This window comes from Dipodomys ordii, unplaced genomic scaffold (genome assembly GCF_000151885.1).
Source record: "Dipodomys ordii isolate 6190 unplaced genomic scaffold, Dord_2.0 Scaffold8, whole genome shotgun sequence".
Classification (NCBI taxonomy): Eukaryota; Metazoa; Chordata; class Mammalia; order Rodentia; family Heteromyidae; genus Dipodomys; species Dipodomys ordii.
The window spans coordinates 17,405,055-17,423,790 of NW_012267224.1; the positions used below are offsets into that span (position 1 = coordinate 17,405,055).

General features: G+C 43.5%; 1 protein-coding gene and 1 pseudogene across 1 annotated transcript in view; both read left to right on the forward strand.

Annotated features, from left to right (window-relative positions):
* Positions 1 to 5,459, forward strand: part of LOC105980238 (chromosome unknown open reading frame, human C4orf19) — a 66,157-nt gene extending 60,698 nt beyond the window's left edge. Inside the window, exons 3-4 of the mRNA XM_013008980.1 lie at positions 2,632 to 2,685; positions 4,102 to 5,459. Of these exons, the coding sequence (XP_012864434.1) occupies positions 2,654 to 2,685; positions 4,102 to 4,978 (909 nt within the window). The 5' untranslated portion in view covers positions 2,632 to 2,653 and the 3' untranslated portion in view covers positions 4,979 to 5,459. The remainder of the gene's footprint in view (positions 1 to 2,631; positions 2,686 to 4,101) is intronic.
* Positions 5,460 to 8,105: 2,646 nt separating this feature from the next.
* Positions 8,106 to 18,013, forward strand: LOC105980161 (annotated as a pseudogene).
* The last annotated feature ends 723 nt before the right edge of the window (positions 18,014 to 18,736 follow it).

The window sequence follows — 18,736 nt, forward strand, 5'->3', positions numbered from 1 at the left end:
CATAGTGCCCACTTCAGAGTAGAAAAGATAGACCAAGAGAAATTGATGACAAAACGAGCAGTCATAGCATGTGCTAGGAAACAAACTGAAGAACAGTTGAGAGAGGGTGATAAGAGATGGTGTGTAGCCCAAAGGATTCTTCAGCTCTCAAGATGAGTATGACAGGGATTTGGTGCTCATGAATTAACTGATCTATATCCTTTACTGTGAGGGGCTGAAAATGACTATGAACTTGAAGGTATGATGTAGCAGACGCTTACTCGCTTATAGTTCTAGACTAGCCAGAGGTGAATTGGTGCCCGTGGGGTAAAAATGATGTCCTCAGAGACCCGTTCCTTCACAGATCCCCCAGAGTTGAATCCAATCCTTGTTCTTCTGTGGCTTGTGACTATCTTATCATCTCTGGCTTTGTGATTATGGTGCCTCCCCTCTTCTGTCTGGGACCAAAACTCCCTCCTCCTTTTACTCATAAGCATGTATATGATTGTACTTAGGATCCACACACACACAATCTAGACACATCTCCCCATCTCTGACTTCTCAGCTTGACCACATCTACCAAGGTTTTTCCTTTCTTTTTTTAAGTTTTTTTGGCCATTTAACAAAACAATCACAGATTCCAGGAATTAGGACAAGATACCTTTTAGAGACTACTGCAGTTGGGTGTTAGTGAATTCTATTGTTTAGTGTAGTAAATCTAGTAACATATTGTTATACAGGAATTCAATTTCAGGAAACAGAAGCCACATTTTGAGAAGTTGAATTGGGAGTCTTTTTTAGGAAGCCAGCAACTGCAGGTGGACTCTTGTTTCAAAGAAATGCAGCCCAGAATATGCTAATACAAAGCTTTTAAAGACTAAAGTCACATTTGGGGTAGAGACCCAAGCCCAACAGAAGCAAACCATACAGGGGAATAATTAAGAGTGAGTATTCTCTGTAGCAGAGCTTTCCTGGGGTAAAATAGCATAACACCTGCAATTCAAAGAATGGCCTATCTTACCTCTAGGCTTTTTGGACCTGGATGAAAAACCCCCATCTCCCAGCAAGGCACCAGGATGGCTGTAAGGACAAGACATTGTTACTTAGACTCAGCATCCTTATTTCAATATAACCAACTATAGTTCTTCAGCACTATAGTAGCCAGAAGCTGGTGGCTCATGCCTGTAACTCTAACTATTCAGGAGGCTGAGATCTAAGGATCAAGGTTCAAATCCAACTAGGGAAGGAAAATCCATGAGGCTCTTATCTTCAGTTAACCACCAGAAAGCCAGAAAATAGAACTGTGACTCTAGTGGTAGACAGCCAACACTGAGCTAAAAAGCTAAATGTGAGTGCCCAGACCCTGCGTTCAAGCCCCAGTACACACAAATGGCAGAAGTCATTGTCCCAGTGGGTAATGTGTTATGAAGTAACATCCTGGGAAAGAATAAAGGGACGAACAGTGAGTCCTCTCTCTTGCTAGTATGTGTGTTAATAGAGACAACGGGACGTATGTATTGATTTGTGCATGGATATTAGAAACTGAGAATGACTTAGGAATGCTTGTTCATTAATTTTGGGAACTGTCTCAGCAAGTCAAAGTGACTCATTTTTACATGAAGAGAAGGAAGTGATAGAGAAATTCATCCTGGAAAATGGGCAGGGGACAGTGCAAGGGTGGGAAGTGAGATCACCGGGGGACGATGTCTTTGGCCTGGTAGGGAATGGAGTTCATGAATCAGCAGTAGAACAGGCCAGTGGTGAGAAAGAAGAAGCACATTAATGTAGGTAGTACAGGCAAAGCTTATGCTAATCTCATCAACAGGTCAAAACACCACCAAGGATATAAATTGTGGGGCTCATAGGCCAGCCATTTTTTAATCCTTGCTGTCTGTGTGAGTCAGCTTTCTGTTACTGTGACAAAATACCTGACCTAAGCCACAGAGAAGGAAAGGCGGTTTATTCTGGCTCATAGATTGAAAAGTGCGAGGCTATGGTGCTTTAGGCCTCTGGTGGCATTGTACAGATGGCAGAGCATGTGGCAGAGGGGATCTGTTTACCTCCTTGCAGCTGGGAAGTAAGACAAGAAGAGGAGGTCCTCTATCCTAATATCCCTTTTAAGGGCATGCCCCAGCAACCTAACTTCCTCTCACTAAGCCCCACCTCCTACAGGCCCCATCCCCTAGGAGTGCCATGGGCTGATAAGCCTTCAACACATGGACCTTTGGTACATACAAGATCCGAACTATTTTAGAATCATAATACTTGGAGACAAACTGCCTAGCAAGAATCCTCTCAGATTTTCTTACCTCCTGCTCCTGAGCACTGGGCTGAGTCTGGTAAAGTGCCTGGTTCTCTGTTAAAGAATAAAATTGGGCAGGGGAGTCACAGATCCTTTCTCTCTCTCCATTCTTCTGTAAAATGGGATGAGTTTACTCCAATAGAGACAGATATTAATAATGATTGAGAACTCCGAACCACTGATCTTAGAGATTTGAGGTTGCTGTGGGTGGTGTCACTTCTGACCCTCTGTTACTCTTTGGCCAAAATGTGCAACTCTTCCTTATGAGTATCCAGGAAGGAAAAAATGAGCCTGACTCCTTCTAATGTATCACTCATGATATTCTCTCCTTCTCACACCTTCTTTTCCAGATGGTGACAAGAAATCATCCAGATGGGGTGCAGGTGCTGTAAAATGATACAAAGGTAAATGAAAAAGATTTCATCAGCATAGGATGTGTGGTCATCATGAAGTCATTTTTTTTTGCCAGTCTTGGGCTTGAACTCAGGGCCTGGTCACTGTCCCTAAGCTTCTTTTGCTCAAGGCTAGCACTCTACCACTTGAGCCATAGCACCACTTCCGGCTTCCTGTGTATGTGGTACTGAGGAATCAAACCCAAGGATTCATGCATGGTACGCAAGCACTCGACCACTAAGCCACACTCCCAGCCCTCATGAAGTCATTTTTAAAGACCATACACATAATAGCAGGTCCAAAATAAAAAAAATAAAGATCTTAATATTGCTCTGTTTTGATATCATTTAGAGAACATGTAGCCAATATTTTTAATTTGTTTTTGTTTTGTTGGTCATGAGGCTTGAACTCAAGGCCTGGATGCTGTCACTGAGCTTTTTTGCTGCAGAATAGCATTCTACCACTTTGAGCCACAATGCCATTTCTGGGTTTCTGGTGGTAATCTGGAGATAAGAGTCTCACGGACTTTACTGCCCAGGCTTGCTTCAAACCAAGATCCTGAAATCTCAGATTCCTGAGTAGCTATGATTACAGGCATGAGCCACTGGTGCCCAGTTTTTGATTTTTGTTTTGTTTTAGTTTGGTTTTGGCTTTGGTTTCTTTGCTCAGTGTACAAAGCTTGTTGGAAACACCATTGTTCTCTAAGGCTGAATTTGGTGCAGGTAAAATTTACATTTCTCCAGGAAGGAGCAAAGCAAAGAAAAGCTCGGATTTCACAGGGTGCCTTAAACAGCCCTATTGAAAAAAAGCCCAGAGTTTATGTGTGCTTTTAATTTTCTCCATATTACATTTCATAAAAAATAGAATCACATGAATCATACGGGAAACAAATTGTGACATTTTCCTTCTTCATCCTCTTTTAACCAGCTTCCTGAAATTATTTTCTTCAATTGCAAACACAAAGAACAACCAAGTTTTGCTCTATGAGAATCATGTGATAATTGGCTTTTTATTTATTTATTTACTTACTTGTTTACTTTATTTATTTATTTAGTCGGTCATAGGGCCTGAACTCTGAGCCTGGGCACTGTCCCTCAGCTCTTCAGCACAAGGCTAGTGCTCTACCACTAGAGCCACAGCGCTACTTCTGGCTTTTTTCTGCTTATGTGGTGCTGAGGAATCGAACCCAGAGCCTCATTCATGCTAGTCAAGCACTCTACCACTGAGCCACCTTCCCAGCCTCGATAGTTGGCTTTATTAAAAACTTTTTTGGTTCCAACCACAGACAGCCTTCCATATCTGTAAGGTATTCATTTCTGGAGTCAACCAACCACAATACAAAAATATTCATGAAAGCCAGATGCTGGTGGCTCATTCCTGTTATCCTAGCTACTTAGTTCATCTTTTCCCACTCTTCTCATCCCCAGCTATCTCTTTGATCCAGTCCAAGTCCCCTCCCCTGGCTATGTCAATGAAATAAGTGGCTGCAAGTTGGAAGAAGACGACACTGTGAAGTTGAAAGGCAACCTAAGCAGTGAGGTCCTGGTGCACAAAAATGCCCTTCCTGATAGGGGTTTGGGAAGGACCGAGAGCAGAGGTAGGACAACTGGTCTACCTCACCAAGGACCACTTCCACAGGAGGAGACTGGAGGGGAACACTGTGTCACAATCAATGGCATCAGCCCCACTCTGCAATCCAGGAATCCAAAACCCCAGCAGGGGGACAGTGGCTCCTGGGCCAGCACTGCAGACAGCAGCCACCCGACCCAACCCTTCCTTGAAGGAGAGGACAACAGGAAACAAGACTGTGTGCCAGAAGAGACCCAAGGCATCCAAAGTGGAGAAAACAGAGTCACCTCAGAGGTAGAAAGTAGTGCCTTGGACATACCAGATCATATCCTGCAGATACCAGCCCCGGATTACCCTCAGCTTTGGGATCCTGCTACAGATGATATGGATCATGAAGAGAAGGACTATCTTTTCCAGAACCACCTGGAAGATAAGCCCCTGGGAGAAATTCACCCCAGGGCTGACGATCATGGTTTGAATCTATCCTTCCCCAGGAAAAGGAGCTGGGATTCACTAAACAAGGTCATGACCACAGAAGTTCTGAACGTCTACTTCGAAGAGAATGATCCTCTTCATGCCATGCCTGGGGATGATTCCAGAATGAAAGAAGAGGGCTCTCACAGTGCAGAAGGAGACACGGACGTGGAGGTGGAATATGAGGACATGGCTGTGGCTGAAGCACTGGCAGCCTTAGAAGCTGCTACGGCAGGAGAAGATACAGATGAGGAAGACTAGCGGAGGGGATTGGGTGCAGGCTATAAGCTAGTGCCAGGCTGAGCAAGTGCAGGTGCACTGCCCTCTTGTAATGAGCAGGTATCATTCTGCTAACGTGCCCAGTGCCCCCTGGCCCGTTGTTTACATGGCATCTGTCCTGACTGTCAGTCCTGTGCCATGCTGCTTGCTAAAGATGCAGAGCATCACTCTGCGATGATGGGCTGTCACTCAGGACACTAGAATAAAACTCAGAGCAGACCACGGTGCCTAGGTCCGTGGCAATTGCAGAATTTTAGCAGCCTGCTTCCCAGCTCGCAATGGGATCCAGAATATTTGATCCAGATGTCCAGAAGGCTATTCTGCAATCCCAACATCTAATCCCAAAGCACGTACCACAGAGCATTCTGTTTGACTGTAAAATTCTTCTGGTTGAGGTGTGTGTGTGTGTGTGTGTGTGTGTGCACGTGTACATGCACATGCATGCACTCACACATGTGTAAGTGTGCCAGTACTGGGGCTTGAACTCAGGGCATAGAGCTCTTGCTTAGATTTTTTTTCTGCTCAAGGCTGGCACTCTATCACTTGGACCATGCTTCTACTTCCGGCTTTTTGCTGGTTATTTGGAGATAAGCATCTCACAAACTTTTCTTCCCTGGCTGACTTCAAATCTGATCTCGGTCCCTAGGATTAAGCATGAGCCTCTAGCTCCTGGCTTGACTATAAAGTCTATACCTTGCTTTTGAGAGCCAAACTTTTTACCCTACCTAGAAAAAAAAAAAAAAGAACTACACCCTTTTTTAAAGTGCCTATTATGTCCCCCCAGCATGGCTTCATACTGTCAGGGACAATCACCCAGGGAACTAATAACTAACTACTTGTTGGACAGGGAGCCAAGCTCAGTGGCCTTCAGAGTGGAATGAGAAAGTGACCAGTAAACAAATGGTTAGTCATTAGCTGAGGTATGAAAACACCTTGACCTTAACTTTTTTACATTATTACTTTTTAATCTCCTTTGGGATTTGGGGAGGCTGGCCAAAAGTTATTGTTAAAAACTTCTCGTGTCATATTTTGGTCTTAAGTCTGTGAGTTTCGGGAACAGCAAAGCCATACATGGAGTGTTTTATGCCATTAAATGTCTGATTCTGATTAAAAGGAATAATACACTTGTCTTTCTGTTTTGACTAAGACGTGGATCCAGGGTCTCCAGACTGACCTTTGATGTTTCTTTCCATTTAAAGAGCTAAATTGGCTCTCTAGACAGGAAAAAAAAAAAAAGAGTTTAGGAGCAGTGATCATACTTGGTCTACGAGTGTCACTCTCCCAGCCTACACTCAGCCCTTCCAGTCATGTCACTGCTTAGCATGTGATCATTTGGCCATATTTGGTGCAAGAGAGGCTAGAAGAGGTGGTCGTGCTAGCTCTATAGTTGGCTTTCTCAAATAAATTGGGGTTACTGAAGGGGGAAGAATCAACGTGGAGTTTGAGGCTGTCAGGATCTGCCACACCAGATCCTCAAAACTCAAAAGCCTGGGATAGGCTGGTTTGCAAGAAGTCAGAATATGGTGTTCACACTGTAGATTGCATAGAGAACTCGCTTCACCTTTCGCTGGTCCAAGGGAAGGAAGACCCACCACCCCAACTTCCCACGGTGTCTCCACATGAGTAGATTCAGACAAGGAAAGGGCAAGGTGAGGTGTGCGTGCAAACACACCCTCTGTATCTACTCTACATCTCAGAACTGTGGCAGAGTCCCTGGATCCAACAACTCTCTCAAGTGGTAAAGGTTTATTGTTTGTTTGTTTTCCTGCTGTTATTAATTGGTTGGTTTGGGGGGGGTTGTTTTGGTTTGGTTTTGGTTTTTTGCACATACCAGTTTCAAAAAGGTTCATGGGTACCTAAGAATTTCAAGCTGTTTTTAAAAGCAATTTTGACTGCTTCCCATATGGAGACCCCATTAACAGACATCAGAGGACAGGCAGAATGCAATGAAATTCCACATTTGGGCTTATCTCCCAAGCAGTCCACCCACTGTTCCGGCATCCTGCTGTGTGTAATGTTTTACTGCTTGGTGCCACTTTACCAGGAAGGTAATGTGAAGAGAGGGAAGCCCTGCACACAGTGTAGACAATGTGAAAGTACACACACACACACACACACACACACACACACACACTGTGACAGAGGCCTCAACTGGGATTGGATGGCTCATCACCGTTCACCATCCTTTGCCATCGGCATGGCATGGGATTTACCAGGCTAAATCTTGATTTTGATTTAAGATTATTATATATTATGTAGAGGTTTCTTGAGCTAAGAACCTCACATTTCCTTTTTTACTAATGGAGGAAATTGAACTACCATTCAGATTGGAAATGAAATACTTTTTTCCTTCATTTCCAAGGCATATAATAATAGCAAATTGCTAGAATGGCAGACCAGATTCCCTAGCAAAATGAATTTTAGGTTTCTCACATGGGGTGTGCATGCGTGCGTGCGTGCACACACACACACACACACACACACACACACACACACGGTGGCCATACTCAGGAAGTGTAGGTCATTTTCATTGTCCCATTCTGCCTCTCTGCTCTCACCCAAGCAGGAAGTCCTAAGGAAATGAATGAGACACCAAGTGCAGAAAGAAGAGCCAAGATCTCCTGACTTCTCTGGCTTGGCCTCTGAGCCAGGCCACCTGGCAGATAGAACACAGTCAGTACAGCAGACCAGACCCCAGGACCCGGGACCCGGCCCCCAGCCTTGACCTTGAATTTCACTTCTCACTCAAAGGGCTCCTCTTTGCACAATGAGTCTTTATGAAAGCTCATAATGATGGGAAATGAGGACATTCTTGTGCTGGGCTTTGTGTTGCTTGTTGTATAGATTAAACACATTCATTTGTAGACCCTCTGTTATGGAGATGGGACAAACTGGCATTTCTTTCTTATGTGAAATGCCTTCCCTGATCATTCATGGGAAAATAAGTTGCTCTTTTATTAAAGCACTAAGTATGCAAGTTTCTCCCATGAACACGTCACAGCAGATACAGCCAACTTGTGAAGCACGCTCTGCTGCCCCCTACAGGAGCCCCACCGCACACAAGCCAGGGCACTGAGGGCACATTAAAGTTTACCTCTTTGAACCAAGCATGGTGGCACATACTCGTAATCCCAGCAGTTGGAAGAAGATGAAGGAGCATCACGAGTTCCAGGCCAACCTGGGGTACCTAGTGACATCTTTGTCTCAAAAAAAAATGTCCATCTTGGCAATAAAAATAATTATATCCCAGATCCAAAAGAGACTCCACAACACCCAGTTAAAGGAACAAGGAACTTGATGACAGTCGCACGGGGTCTGCTTCCTACTACTGGGAAAGTAGAAGAATGGCCTTGAGCTCAGGGTAAGATGGGTTTTTAGAGGGGTGGTTCCTTGGAGTTACATAGATGAGCCTCTGCAAGGCAGGTTTGGCACATTTTCATTGGTTATAGTTAAATGACCTTTAAATTCTTTTGTTCTTTATGGTAAATATCACACTAATAATTTTCAATAAGCCCATAGTGGGACTACTCGGTGGTGGTCTTTAACTGGTGGGCTTAAGGCCTTGCTACTGAGACAAGCACGCAAGGTTACCAAAGCAACACCATAGCCTTGAATCACAAGAGCATAGGCAACACATAATCTGGACTTGGTCAGCATGACTGATACTATCAATGTTATTGACACTATTGATATTTGATTACAAAAAGTCTGTGGATTACAGAAGTCAAAATACAACATGAGGTGGGGGTGATCTATTTTACAGGAACGATTTTTATTCTAAGCTCCTAATATAGCAACTCAGTGCAGCTGGCGATAAGCCTCAAGGTTGTCAGTAGCCTTCTGCAATGTTGGTAGCTTGATTAGCTTGAGGGAGAGTTGTTCTTCTGCTTTTTAGCAAGGATGGAAAAGAGGCAAAGGCTGACTACTGGTCAGCCTTTATCTGGCGTTTTCTTTTCCAAGAGGATTTGCCCTTTGTCAATAATTCTGTTCTGATTTCTGATTTCACAGTTTAGTTCTCATGTATATCCTTCTTTTCCAAGGGAAAGGGGGTGGGGGTTCAGGGGAGAGTGAATTTCCAAGAGGGTGTGAGGCCAGACAATAGAAGGAACTTTCTGGCAATGAATAGCAACTCAGATATTACAAAAGTAAATAAAATAAAACAAAAAATAAATGTTAAAAATGTCCTTTACAGTTATTAGCAATTTAAGCAATAAATGTGTGTTTTAAGGGCTACTGTTAATTATGGGAATATATAATATATATGTGAAATATATATATAATACATAACATATATGAAAGCTTCACAGGTTCCCACCCAGCATCTGGCCCGTGGGGCTCAGCTCTCTTTGATCTGGTGCAGCCCATAGCTCATGGCACCAGCACCTTGCTCTTCTACTCCTTTTTCAAGGCTATCATGGGCAAGGGTGTGCTCGTGGAGCTCAGGACTAACCTGAGCATCTATGGAACCCTCCATTCTGTGGATTCTATCTCAACATCAAACTGACGGACATCAGTGTCACAGGGCCTGAGAAATATCATCACAGTTTATCAGGGGAGAACCGCTCCCTCCGGGGCTCAGTGGCCCACTCTGTGCGGTTGCCAGCAGATGAAGTGGACACACGGTGGCTACAGGATGCAGCCAGAAAGGCAGCCCTGCAGCACAAACAGCCTCCTGCTCTCCTTCCCCTCCCTTGTCCATGGGTGATCCTAAGTTGACGTCCCGGCAAGGAATCCTTTCTTCTATACATAAGATTTTTTTGGTAGTCATTTTGTTTAAGGGATTGGGTGGATGAGAGGAATAATCGTATAATAATTCAGGCAACTATCTCCCTACCCCATCGAGGAGGGATAGACTGGGGAACTACAAAGCCTTCCCAGTTCCCAGCACGTGTCTTTCTAGGGCAGCACATGGTTCATTTGGGGGAATGGAAGACATCTGTCCCGCATCGGAAATAAAAATTCATAAAGCAAAAGTTTAAAAATAAGTAAACCCACGTTTGTACTGAGAATACCCACATTCATCATTAAACAATGCAGACTAATGACTATGGACATAGCACTTACCTCCTCTGAGTATCATATTCGTTATTATGAGTAATCTAGATACGAGTTAAAGCCCACAAGAGATTTGTGTGGGTTCTGTGCAGGAACTACGCTGATTTCTATCTGCTGACGAGGATTTGGGTAGCTGAGGGGTTTTTCAGGAATAATACAACCATCACATGATAAAAGGATGTAAAATCTGAAAGGTAAGGGAACTTTAGACAAAGTGGGCGCGCTGGGAACAATTTGGCCGTGCATAATGATGTTACGTGTGTATTAAGTGAGGAATGCTATAAGGGTGTTTCCCCTCTAGTTATAAAGAAGATTTTAATAAACAGACTAGAAAAGCTAGACAAGGTGTGTGGGATCTCTGCAGTCATCTGCTGGCCGTGGAACTTGAGTTTGTGCATGGGTCACAGGACCGAAGTTCCTTAGGCTCCAAGGGTCTCAACACGTTCACCCCTGAGCAGCCAGTGTGATTTGATCACTCAGCTATAAGGTCCTTGGACAACTTTTATGAGGGTGAACTCACCCTTCTAACATTTTTATTAGCATGTGTTAATGGTACCACGTGAAGGATTTTATTGGTTATTTTCCATACATGAACAGTCTCCTTTGATCAAATTCTGCCTCCCCCATTAAACAATAAAATCTTGATTGCTACCAATGAAAGGTCTCTGAACCACTTCTAATAATATTAATTTCTAATCTGTGTAACTCCTGTGCCACTTACATCATTAATTCTCATCTAAGGTCAAAATGTAATGGAGAGGCAAATTCACACTGTATTTGAAATGAATATCTCATCAAAACTGACCTATTTCTTTTATCTTCCCTTGCTCCAGATACATTTCTATAAGATAAAATGCATTTTTAATGCAAACAGAAACTATAGGGAATTTGGCTGATGATTTGAAGAGTTGCCCTTGATCTTTTAATGTATTATGGCTTTTTGTGGGGCTTTTCTTTGATTTGACCAATGTTAATATATATTTACCCATAATAAGCAAACCAATACATACTGCAGTTTGGGTATAATGTTAGATTCCAAGAGCCTTTTTGTCTGTTATTTCTCAGCTAGATTAACTTGGCAACAAAAGTAGAGTTCTTTTCAACTCACTGAAATACTGAGCTTTTATCATAAGATAAAAATCAAGCGAGCCTATTACCTCATAGATTTAGTTCAATTCTACGCAAGAGAAGGAACCCTTTAACTCATATATTTCAGTCCATTCAACTGCAGGAAAAGAGCATCATCACCTTAAAGCAATTAAGGGGTGCCTTTTACCAGAAGACACCATCTTTGAAGGCAGAAACATCAAGAACAGATTCTCACGTGGCCAAACTGCCATCATTTCCTTCACTGAATCGGGTTAGAACCCCAGCTGCTCTGAGGCCAGTAACCTGGTTGTTTGTAGCGTTGGAGACATGTGAATGAATGCCAACTGTCCCCAGGCCTGTGCATTACACATCCACGCTCACATGGTATTGTCAAGGCTCACATTATCCAAAGCCCACACTATCCACACTTCAGAGTTAGAGGATTGTGGCCCAGCGAGTTTAAGGTTGCAGATGGACAAAAGGACCTGAGTGCCAAGTCTCTTGTCTTACGGACTCCTGGAAGCTATAATCATAAGCCAGTACCACATCCAGAGAAGGAAGGGTGACTTGAGGTAATGAAGAGGAGAGAGCTTTCCAGAGCTTTTCACAACAGAAACCAGCCATGGCGAAGGCTCCTGGCAACATCTAAGGCAGCTCTTGGAAGCCTCGGCTATTGGACGGAGTGTCAGGCTTGGTGACTCATGTGGCTCTGTAACTCTTCTGCATTCATCTTTCTGTTTGTCTTTTTGGTCACAAGTGACAGACACTCAAATGATGAAGGCTAAAGACCAGTTTCCTTGAAACATTTATGAACCCCAGAAATGGGTTAGGAAAAATCGAACAATGGCAGTTTGGCCATGGGAGAGTGAGTTCTTAGATTTCTGCCTCTTTCCAAGTTGAATCATCCATCATCTGTTCCTCTCCCACGAGGCTGCTAAATTCTATGGTTCTTCTTACTGCAAGAAACAACATAGCAAGAAGCAGTGTGCACTGGGATGCACACAGTCCACGTCCATCAGAGGTGGAAGGGCACATGTGCACAGACCCAACCCTGAGCATTATGGTCTCTCCTCACTCAAACGCATGCTAACAGTTTGATTTCCAGTGTAACTGTGTTGAGGAGTGGTAGGTACTTTGAGAACTAGGTTGTGGGGGCTCTGCCTACAAAAATGAGTTATTATCTTTTTTAAGGACCTTAGGTCTCTTACAATGGGATGAGGTTTCTCAGCGAGTTATTCCTTGTGAACTGCACTAGTCACCTCGAGAGAAGGTTGCCAGGTGCTGGTGGCTCACACCTGTAATCCTAGATTCTCAGAAGGCTAAGATCTGAAGATCGTGATTCAAAGCCAGCCAGGGAAGGAAAGTCCATGAGACTCTTATCTCCAATTATCCAGTAGAAAACTGGAAGTGGAGTTGTATGGCTCAAGCAGTAGAGCACTAGCCTTGAGCAAAAGAAGATCAGAGACAGTACTCAAGCCCTAAGTACTAGCCCCAGGAAAGGAAGGAAGGAAGGAAGGAAGGAAGGAAGGAAGGAAGGAAGGAAGGAAGGAAGGAAGGAAGGAAGGAAAGGTCACCCCTGTGTTTTGCCTCTTCTATACATGCTTGGTGGCCGCTCACACTCTTGTCATATGATGCCATCCATGTTACAACAACATAAGGCCCTCACCTCTTGTGGCTGCCAAAAGTAGACTTTTCATGCCCTCAAAACCTTGAGCCAAATTAGCCCTCTCTTCCTTCAGCGTTAAGGCATCTTGTCAGAAAAACCAAAGGTACCAACAGTCACTTCCAACAGTGCCCTCTAGAGCAAATGTTGAGGCATGACAGGCTGTATGACAGCATGCCTGTCTAAGTCTCACTATCCCGCAGTGAGGCAGGTGGCTTTATAGAGGAAGACACTGGGACTCAGGAAGAGATGGTAATTTCCCCAAAACTCAGCAGAGATGGGAAGAGCTAGAGTTCCAACTGAAGAGAAAAGGTCAGGCTACTTCCCTGAGACTACACAGCTTCCAAGAGTCACACCCCTGCCATGGCAACATGGAGGGCATGGGCTTGTTCCCTCCTGGAACACAGACATTCCTACCAACATCCACAGCGACACCCACAGGGATGCACGCTCAGTAAGAAACTGAAACTGAGGGGTGGGGAGAGGAGGAAGACAAAATGGCAAGATCCAAAAATGGGTTAAATAAAGTCAAAACTGATCTCTTACTCTCACACAATAGCTAATGGCCTTCTCTCATTTCCAAATGTATGCTTTTATTATTCATTCCACACACACACACAAAGTCAAGAATGCTTTCAACACATAGGGCCGGAAAGGTAACTAATAGCACCACCACTATACAGCCATGCCATCCGCTCTGCAGTTCCCATACTTAGCCAGCAGAGGGAGGTCAGGCACCAGCTGTGTGCAAGGTAAAGGACTGGCAGGTCTGGACAGCTGTGGAATGCAAACCATGAACTCCCAGGGGGGGTACTGTTAGGTGCTGGTTCTCCAATGAGGGTCCTTTAGGGGAGATTATGAACTGAATGAACAGGCCTGCAGGAAAATGAAGGAGACAATACAGGGCTGGAAAGGTGGGTGTGGTAGAGTACTTGCCTCACATGAATGAGGCCCTGGGTTCCATTCCTCAGCACCATATAAACAGAAAAAGGCGGAAGTGGCACTGTGGCTCAAGTGGCAGAGCGCTCGCCTTGAGCTGAAGAGCTGAGGGACAGCGCCCAGGCCCACAGTTCAAGCCCCAAGACAAGAAAAAAAAAAACTAACATGCCAGTAAAAAGGTGAAAAGGATGCAAGAATTGGTATTTCTGGTACAGAACAGTCACTTTGATCCCAGCCAGCGACTCAGCAATAAACACTACTTCCAAGCACCCAACATTCTGCTGCCCTGTAGGACTGAGGGGAGGGTCCTACCTTTCCCTGTCAGCATCCTAGAGAACAAGTGTGGCAAGCAAGACAGACTTGAGAGGGAAATGTGGGAGCACTCAAGACCAAGGATGCCCCCTCCCCCCCCCCCAGGCAGACTCACCCAGAGCTGACTCGTCTGGACATCACTGAACCAGTCAGTAGTCCAAACTGACACTACCAGGCTAGCACGGGGTCATCTTCTACCTTCCCAATTGCTCACTTCTGTCTAAAGCTGAGCAAAGGTGACCCCTAAATAGTAGCTCAGCACCACCCATTCTGCACTGGACTTTTACTAATGTGAATATCAGAAGGGCTGAGATTAAAACAACAACAACCAAAAAAGGACTGTCACCACCAAGTCACAGAATTTGGAGAATTTCTAGCATCTTCCTTGTGCTGTGTGTATCTGTGTATCTTCTGGATCTTAAGGATTTTGTGAAGCAAAACTATGTCAGTGTTTCCACGTCCTCTTCAGAAGTTACTACTGAACATTTTATTACCAAAGGGAACCTGCGTGCATGCACACACACTAACGCACCTGTAAATGCCAAGTCTGAACTCCATGAGACAACAAAAGAACAAAGCTTGCTTTTTTTTTTTTTTTTGCCAGAATGTTGGAATGCAGATCGTGACAAATGACCCTATCTTACAAATGAATCTCACAGCTAAGTGGAAGCAAGCGGATTACCAAAGGATCTGGACAAACAACTAGTTTTTAAATCTAATACTGAAAAGATGGGGACAGGAACAGTACAAACACACTGTCCTCAAGCTCATCACGTTGTTTGTTACCAGTGAGCATCATCAAACTACTTCACATGTATGGTTGGGTTAAGTAAATACTCAAAAATGTTGTAGAAACAAAGATCCGGGGTTTCCTGACCATAGGAGGAAAAAATGTAAAAAATAATAGTGCCCACTTGAGTTCTTATCATAGCAGTAACTGTAGGCAAGACCCTCCCCCCCCCCAGGATGGCACAGTAGGTGGAAAAGCATCCACAAGACTCCCAGGACCTGTGAACCATGAACCTATTTAGTCTCTGAAAATGTAATCAGGCTAGGATGAAGTCACAGTGGATTGCAGTGGATCCTAAACCCAGTGTCTGGTGGCCTTATAAGGACAAAAAAAGGGGACACACACACACACACACACACACGGAAGAGGGCCATGTAAACAGATCTTGAGATACAGCTGCGTTAAACCATGAACAGCTAGCCACCACAGGAATTTAAGGAGCTGACTTGATCTTCAACTCTGGCCCTCTCCTCAACTGTCCAACAGTAAATGGCTGTCTCAGGCCACCCAGTCTTACATCATTAATTAAAGGAAGCCCAGGAAAGGAATACAGATGGTGACATTACTAGGTGGAAGTTCAAGCACAAGGCTAGTGGCCTCATTTTTAAGTCTTCCCTCTCAAATGTTTATTCATTTACCAAGGCAAAAACAGCAACTTTACCAAGTAAACTTTGTGGACACGGCACTGACCAAACAGAGGAACCAAATGTTGTGCAGTGTCACAAATCTTCACTGTGACACACCACCCACAGAGTATCTTTTTTCTAATGCAAAACCTCCATGGAATCCTGAGAAAGAGGCAATAACCTGCAAGTAACAGAGCTTTCTACAAAGCGAACCAAGAAGACCAGAAAGCATCAAGATCTGAAAAACAGTGTGACTCACTGGACACTATATTAAAATTGAACTATGCAACTTATGGGTGGGGATGGGAAGGAAAAACTGGGAGGGAGTAAAGGGAAGGGGTGAAATTGTCCAAAAAGAAATGTACTCTTTACCTGACTCATGTAACTGTAACTGCTCCATAGATCACCTTTATAACATCAATAAAATATAAACATTTAAAACAATCTGAAAACAAAGGTCACAGGAGAGTTAGGGAGATTCTGGAAAGAAAAAGAGGCGCTTAACAAGACCACACTAAAGCTGCCAGCACAACAATGTTTATTGCAGCATTATTTACCATAGCTAAGATATGGAACCAACCCAGATGCCCCTCAGTAGATGAATGGATCAAGAAAATGTGGTATATATACACAATGGAATTCTATGCCTCCATCAGAAAGAATGACATTGCCCCATTTGTTAGGAAATGGAAAAACTTGGAAAAAATTATATTAAGTGAAGTAAGCCAGGCCCAAAGAAACATAGGTCCCATGGTTTCCCTTATATGCAATATGAGTCAAGCGGAAAAGGTCAGATAATGTGATGTCAGGAAAATGAACCCTTAGATATGTATTTTAATGTTTTTTCTTTCATGCATGTGTTTCTAACGCATTTATAAGATTATCTCTTTGTTGCTTTGTATGTCCCTCCCCCACAGTATAACCCCTGCTTTCACTATATTTGATGTCAGTATAATTTGTGGAAGAGATGGGGAAAAACAAGTCGTTTAAGGATACAGGTGGACCTGTTGCAACAATAAGTACAAGTTATCATGTCCAAAACGAGCTTTACAACGTTGGTGGGGGAGGAAAGCGGGGGAGGATTGGAGGGGTGTGGGGGGGAAGGCTGGGAAGGGATGTGAAGGGTAAACAAAGGAGGCTGCAATGCTTGATAAGAAATGTACGCATTATCCTGCCCATGTAATTGTAACCCCTCTGTACAGTATGTTCACAAAAAAATAAATAAATAAAATAAAATGAAAATAAAAAAGAGGCGCTTGTGAAACTAATGAGCCTCGAATGTAATCTAATCAACTGCACCAGACCCATGTTAAAACCTTGGGTTTGATTGTTGTGGTAACGTGAAGTGTTCATGCAATAGAGAAATGAATTCAAGGAACAAATGAATTTTACATTGTTTTATAGCTCATATTAATATCTAAAGTTAATCTCAATGGAAAAATCCAGTGAATAATAGCCAAGTGGTGACCTGATAAGTCAAGGCCTAAGAAATTAGGTCCTGTAAAAGCTCAGGCCAGGGTGCATGCCTGTAATCCTAGCTAGTCATGAGGCTGAGATCTGAGGAATGCACGGTTCGAAGCCAGTCCTGCCCAGCCAGGAAAAGCCACGAGACTCCTATCTCCAATTAACCACCTAAAAAAAGCCAGAAGTGGAACTGTGGCTCAAAGTGGGAGAGTGTTTGCCTTGAGCAAAAAAGCTCAGTGACAATGCCTAGGCCCCCATGAGAGAGAAAGAGAGAGAGAGAGCGCGCAAACTTGGTAAATTATACTACCACATGGGTCATTCACAACACGTGTTCAACTTATTTTTTTTTTATTTTTAACTCTGCTTTGGTAGTACAAAAGAAGCCAAAGTACAAACCAGACAAGTTAAAAATACATTTGACACTCAAAAAGGGGTGAAAAAGTTTTTCCTGTACGAATGTTTACACCAAGGTGGTAGCCAGTCCATTGATCACGCCAAGAAGCTATCCATCATTAGTGTTTTCATCCCGGATCCTCAGCCCTTCTCAGGGAGGAAAAGAAAATGACAAGACCTGTAAACATCAGTTGCTTTGGGAACACTGAAGAATTCTCCTCAGCTAGTATAAACCAGTAAAAAGCTGATGTGTTGGAAATATTGAATAGCTTAACTTTTGGCAATATTTGGAAACTAGCCATATACAAACTGCTCAAGTAATAGAAAAATATTTAAAACGTACTCTTCATATAAATACAATTTTAAATATTTTTGAGTATTCTCTTGCCTGTTGTATTGCTGTTTTTTTTAAAAAGTGCTCTGACTTGAGTAAAATTTTTTAAAAAATTAAAGCTGAAGAATATCTTACAATTTATGCCTCACCATTTAGAGGGCTCATTTTTATATGTATATATGTTTTTTTTAAGTAAAAGTATTGGCCTAGATCTCACATCTAGTATTTACACAGACCCTTAAAACTCCTATGATACTTTCAGGTCTACACTGAGATTTACATCCATACTGACTTCTACTCTGTAGCCACACATCTTGTTTACGAGTGGGCAGCAAGAATTCACATCAAATAAAATCTATCATTCATTTAAAAGGTTAGAATTTTTTAGTGTGATGACAAAAACAGAACCAAGTAAGTATAATGACAGTAAATACTTTGGAGTCTATTTTTATGAAAGTCATTTTGGAAGTGCTAAATGGCAAATGTGCCTTTTCTCTTTGAGATAAAAGAGTACCCAAGGCATGGCACCAACACCTGGAAGGCAGGTCTTAGAGCGTTCCCACAGCCCCACTCCCAGACTGACCTAAATACTATCTGCTCTTCTGTGTTCTTCCAGCTGGAGAGATGGAAAGTGGAAGGGAAGACATAGAAAGAGGAGGAGAGAGAGACACAGGTAGAGGGAGGAAAAGGAAGGAAGGAGAGAGGGAGGAAGGCAAGGAGGGAAGGAAGGGATAAGGGAAGAAGGGAAGGGAAGGGAAGGGAAGGGAAGGGAAGGGAAGGGAAGGGAAGGGAAGGGGGGGAAAGGGAAGGGAAGGGAAGGGAAGGGAAGGGAAGGAAAGGGGGGCATCTACGAAGGGAGGGAGGGAGGGAGGGAGGGAGGGAGGGAAGCGACTGTCTCAACCTTAACAGAAAGAAGCCACAGAGTCTTTGAAATACTGAGCATGAGCCACAAGACGGAAGGCAGGATACACTGAGTTCTCTACCGGCTCATCTTGCTTCAGTGCATTGTTTTGGCCTCTGGTTGTCAAATGAGAATATTTTCTTTTTCCCTCTTAGTGACTTGAAACCATTTCTC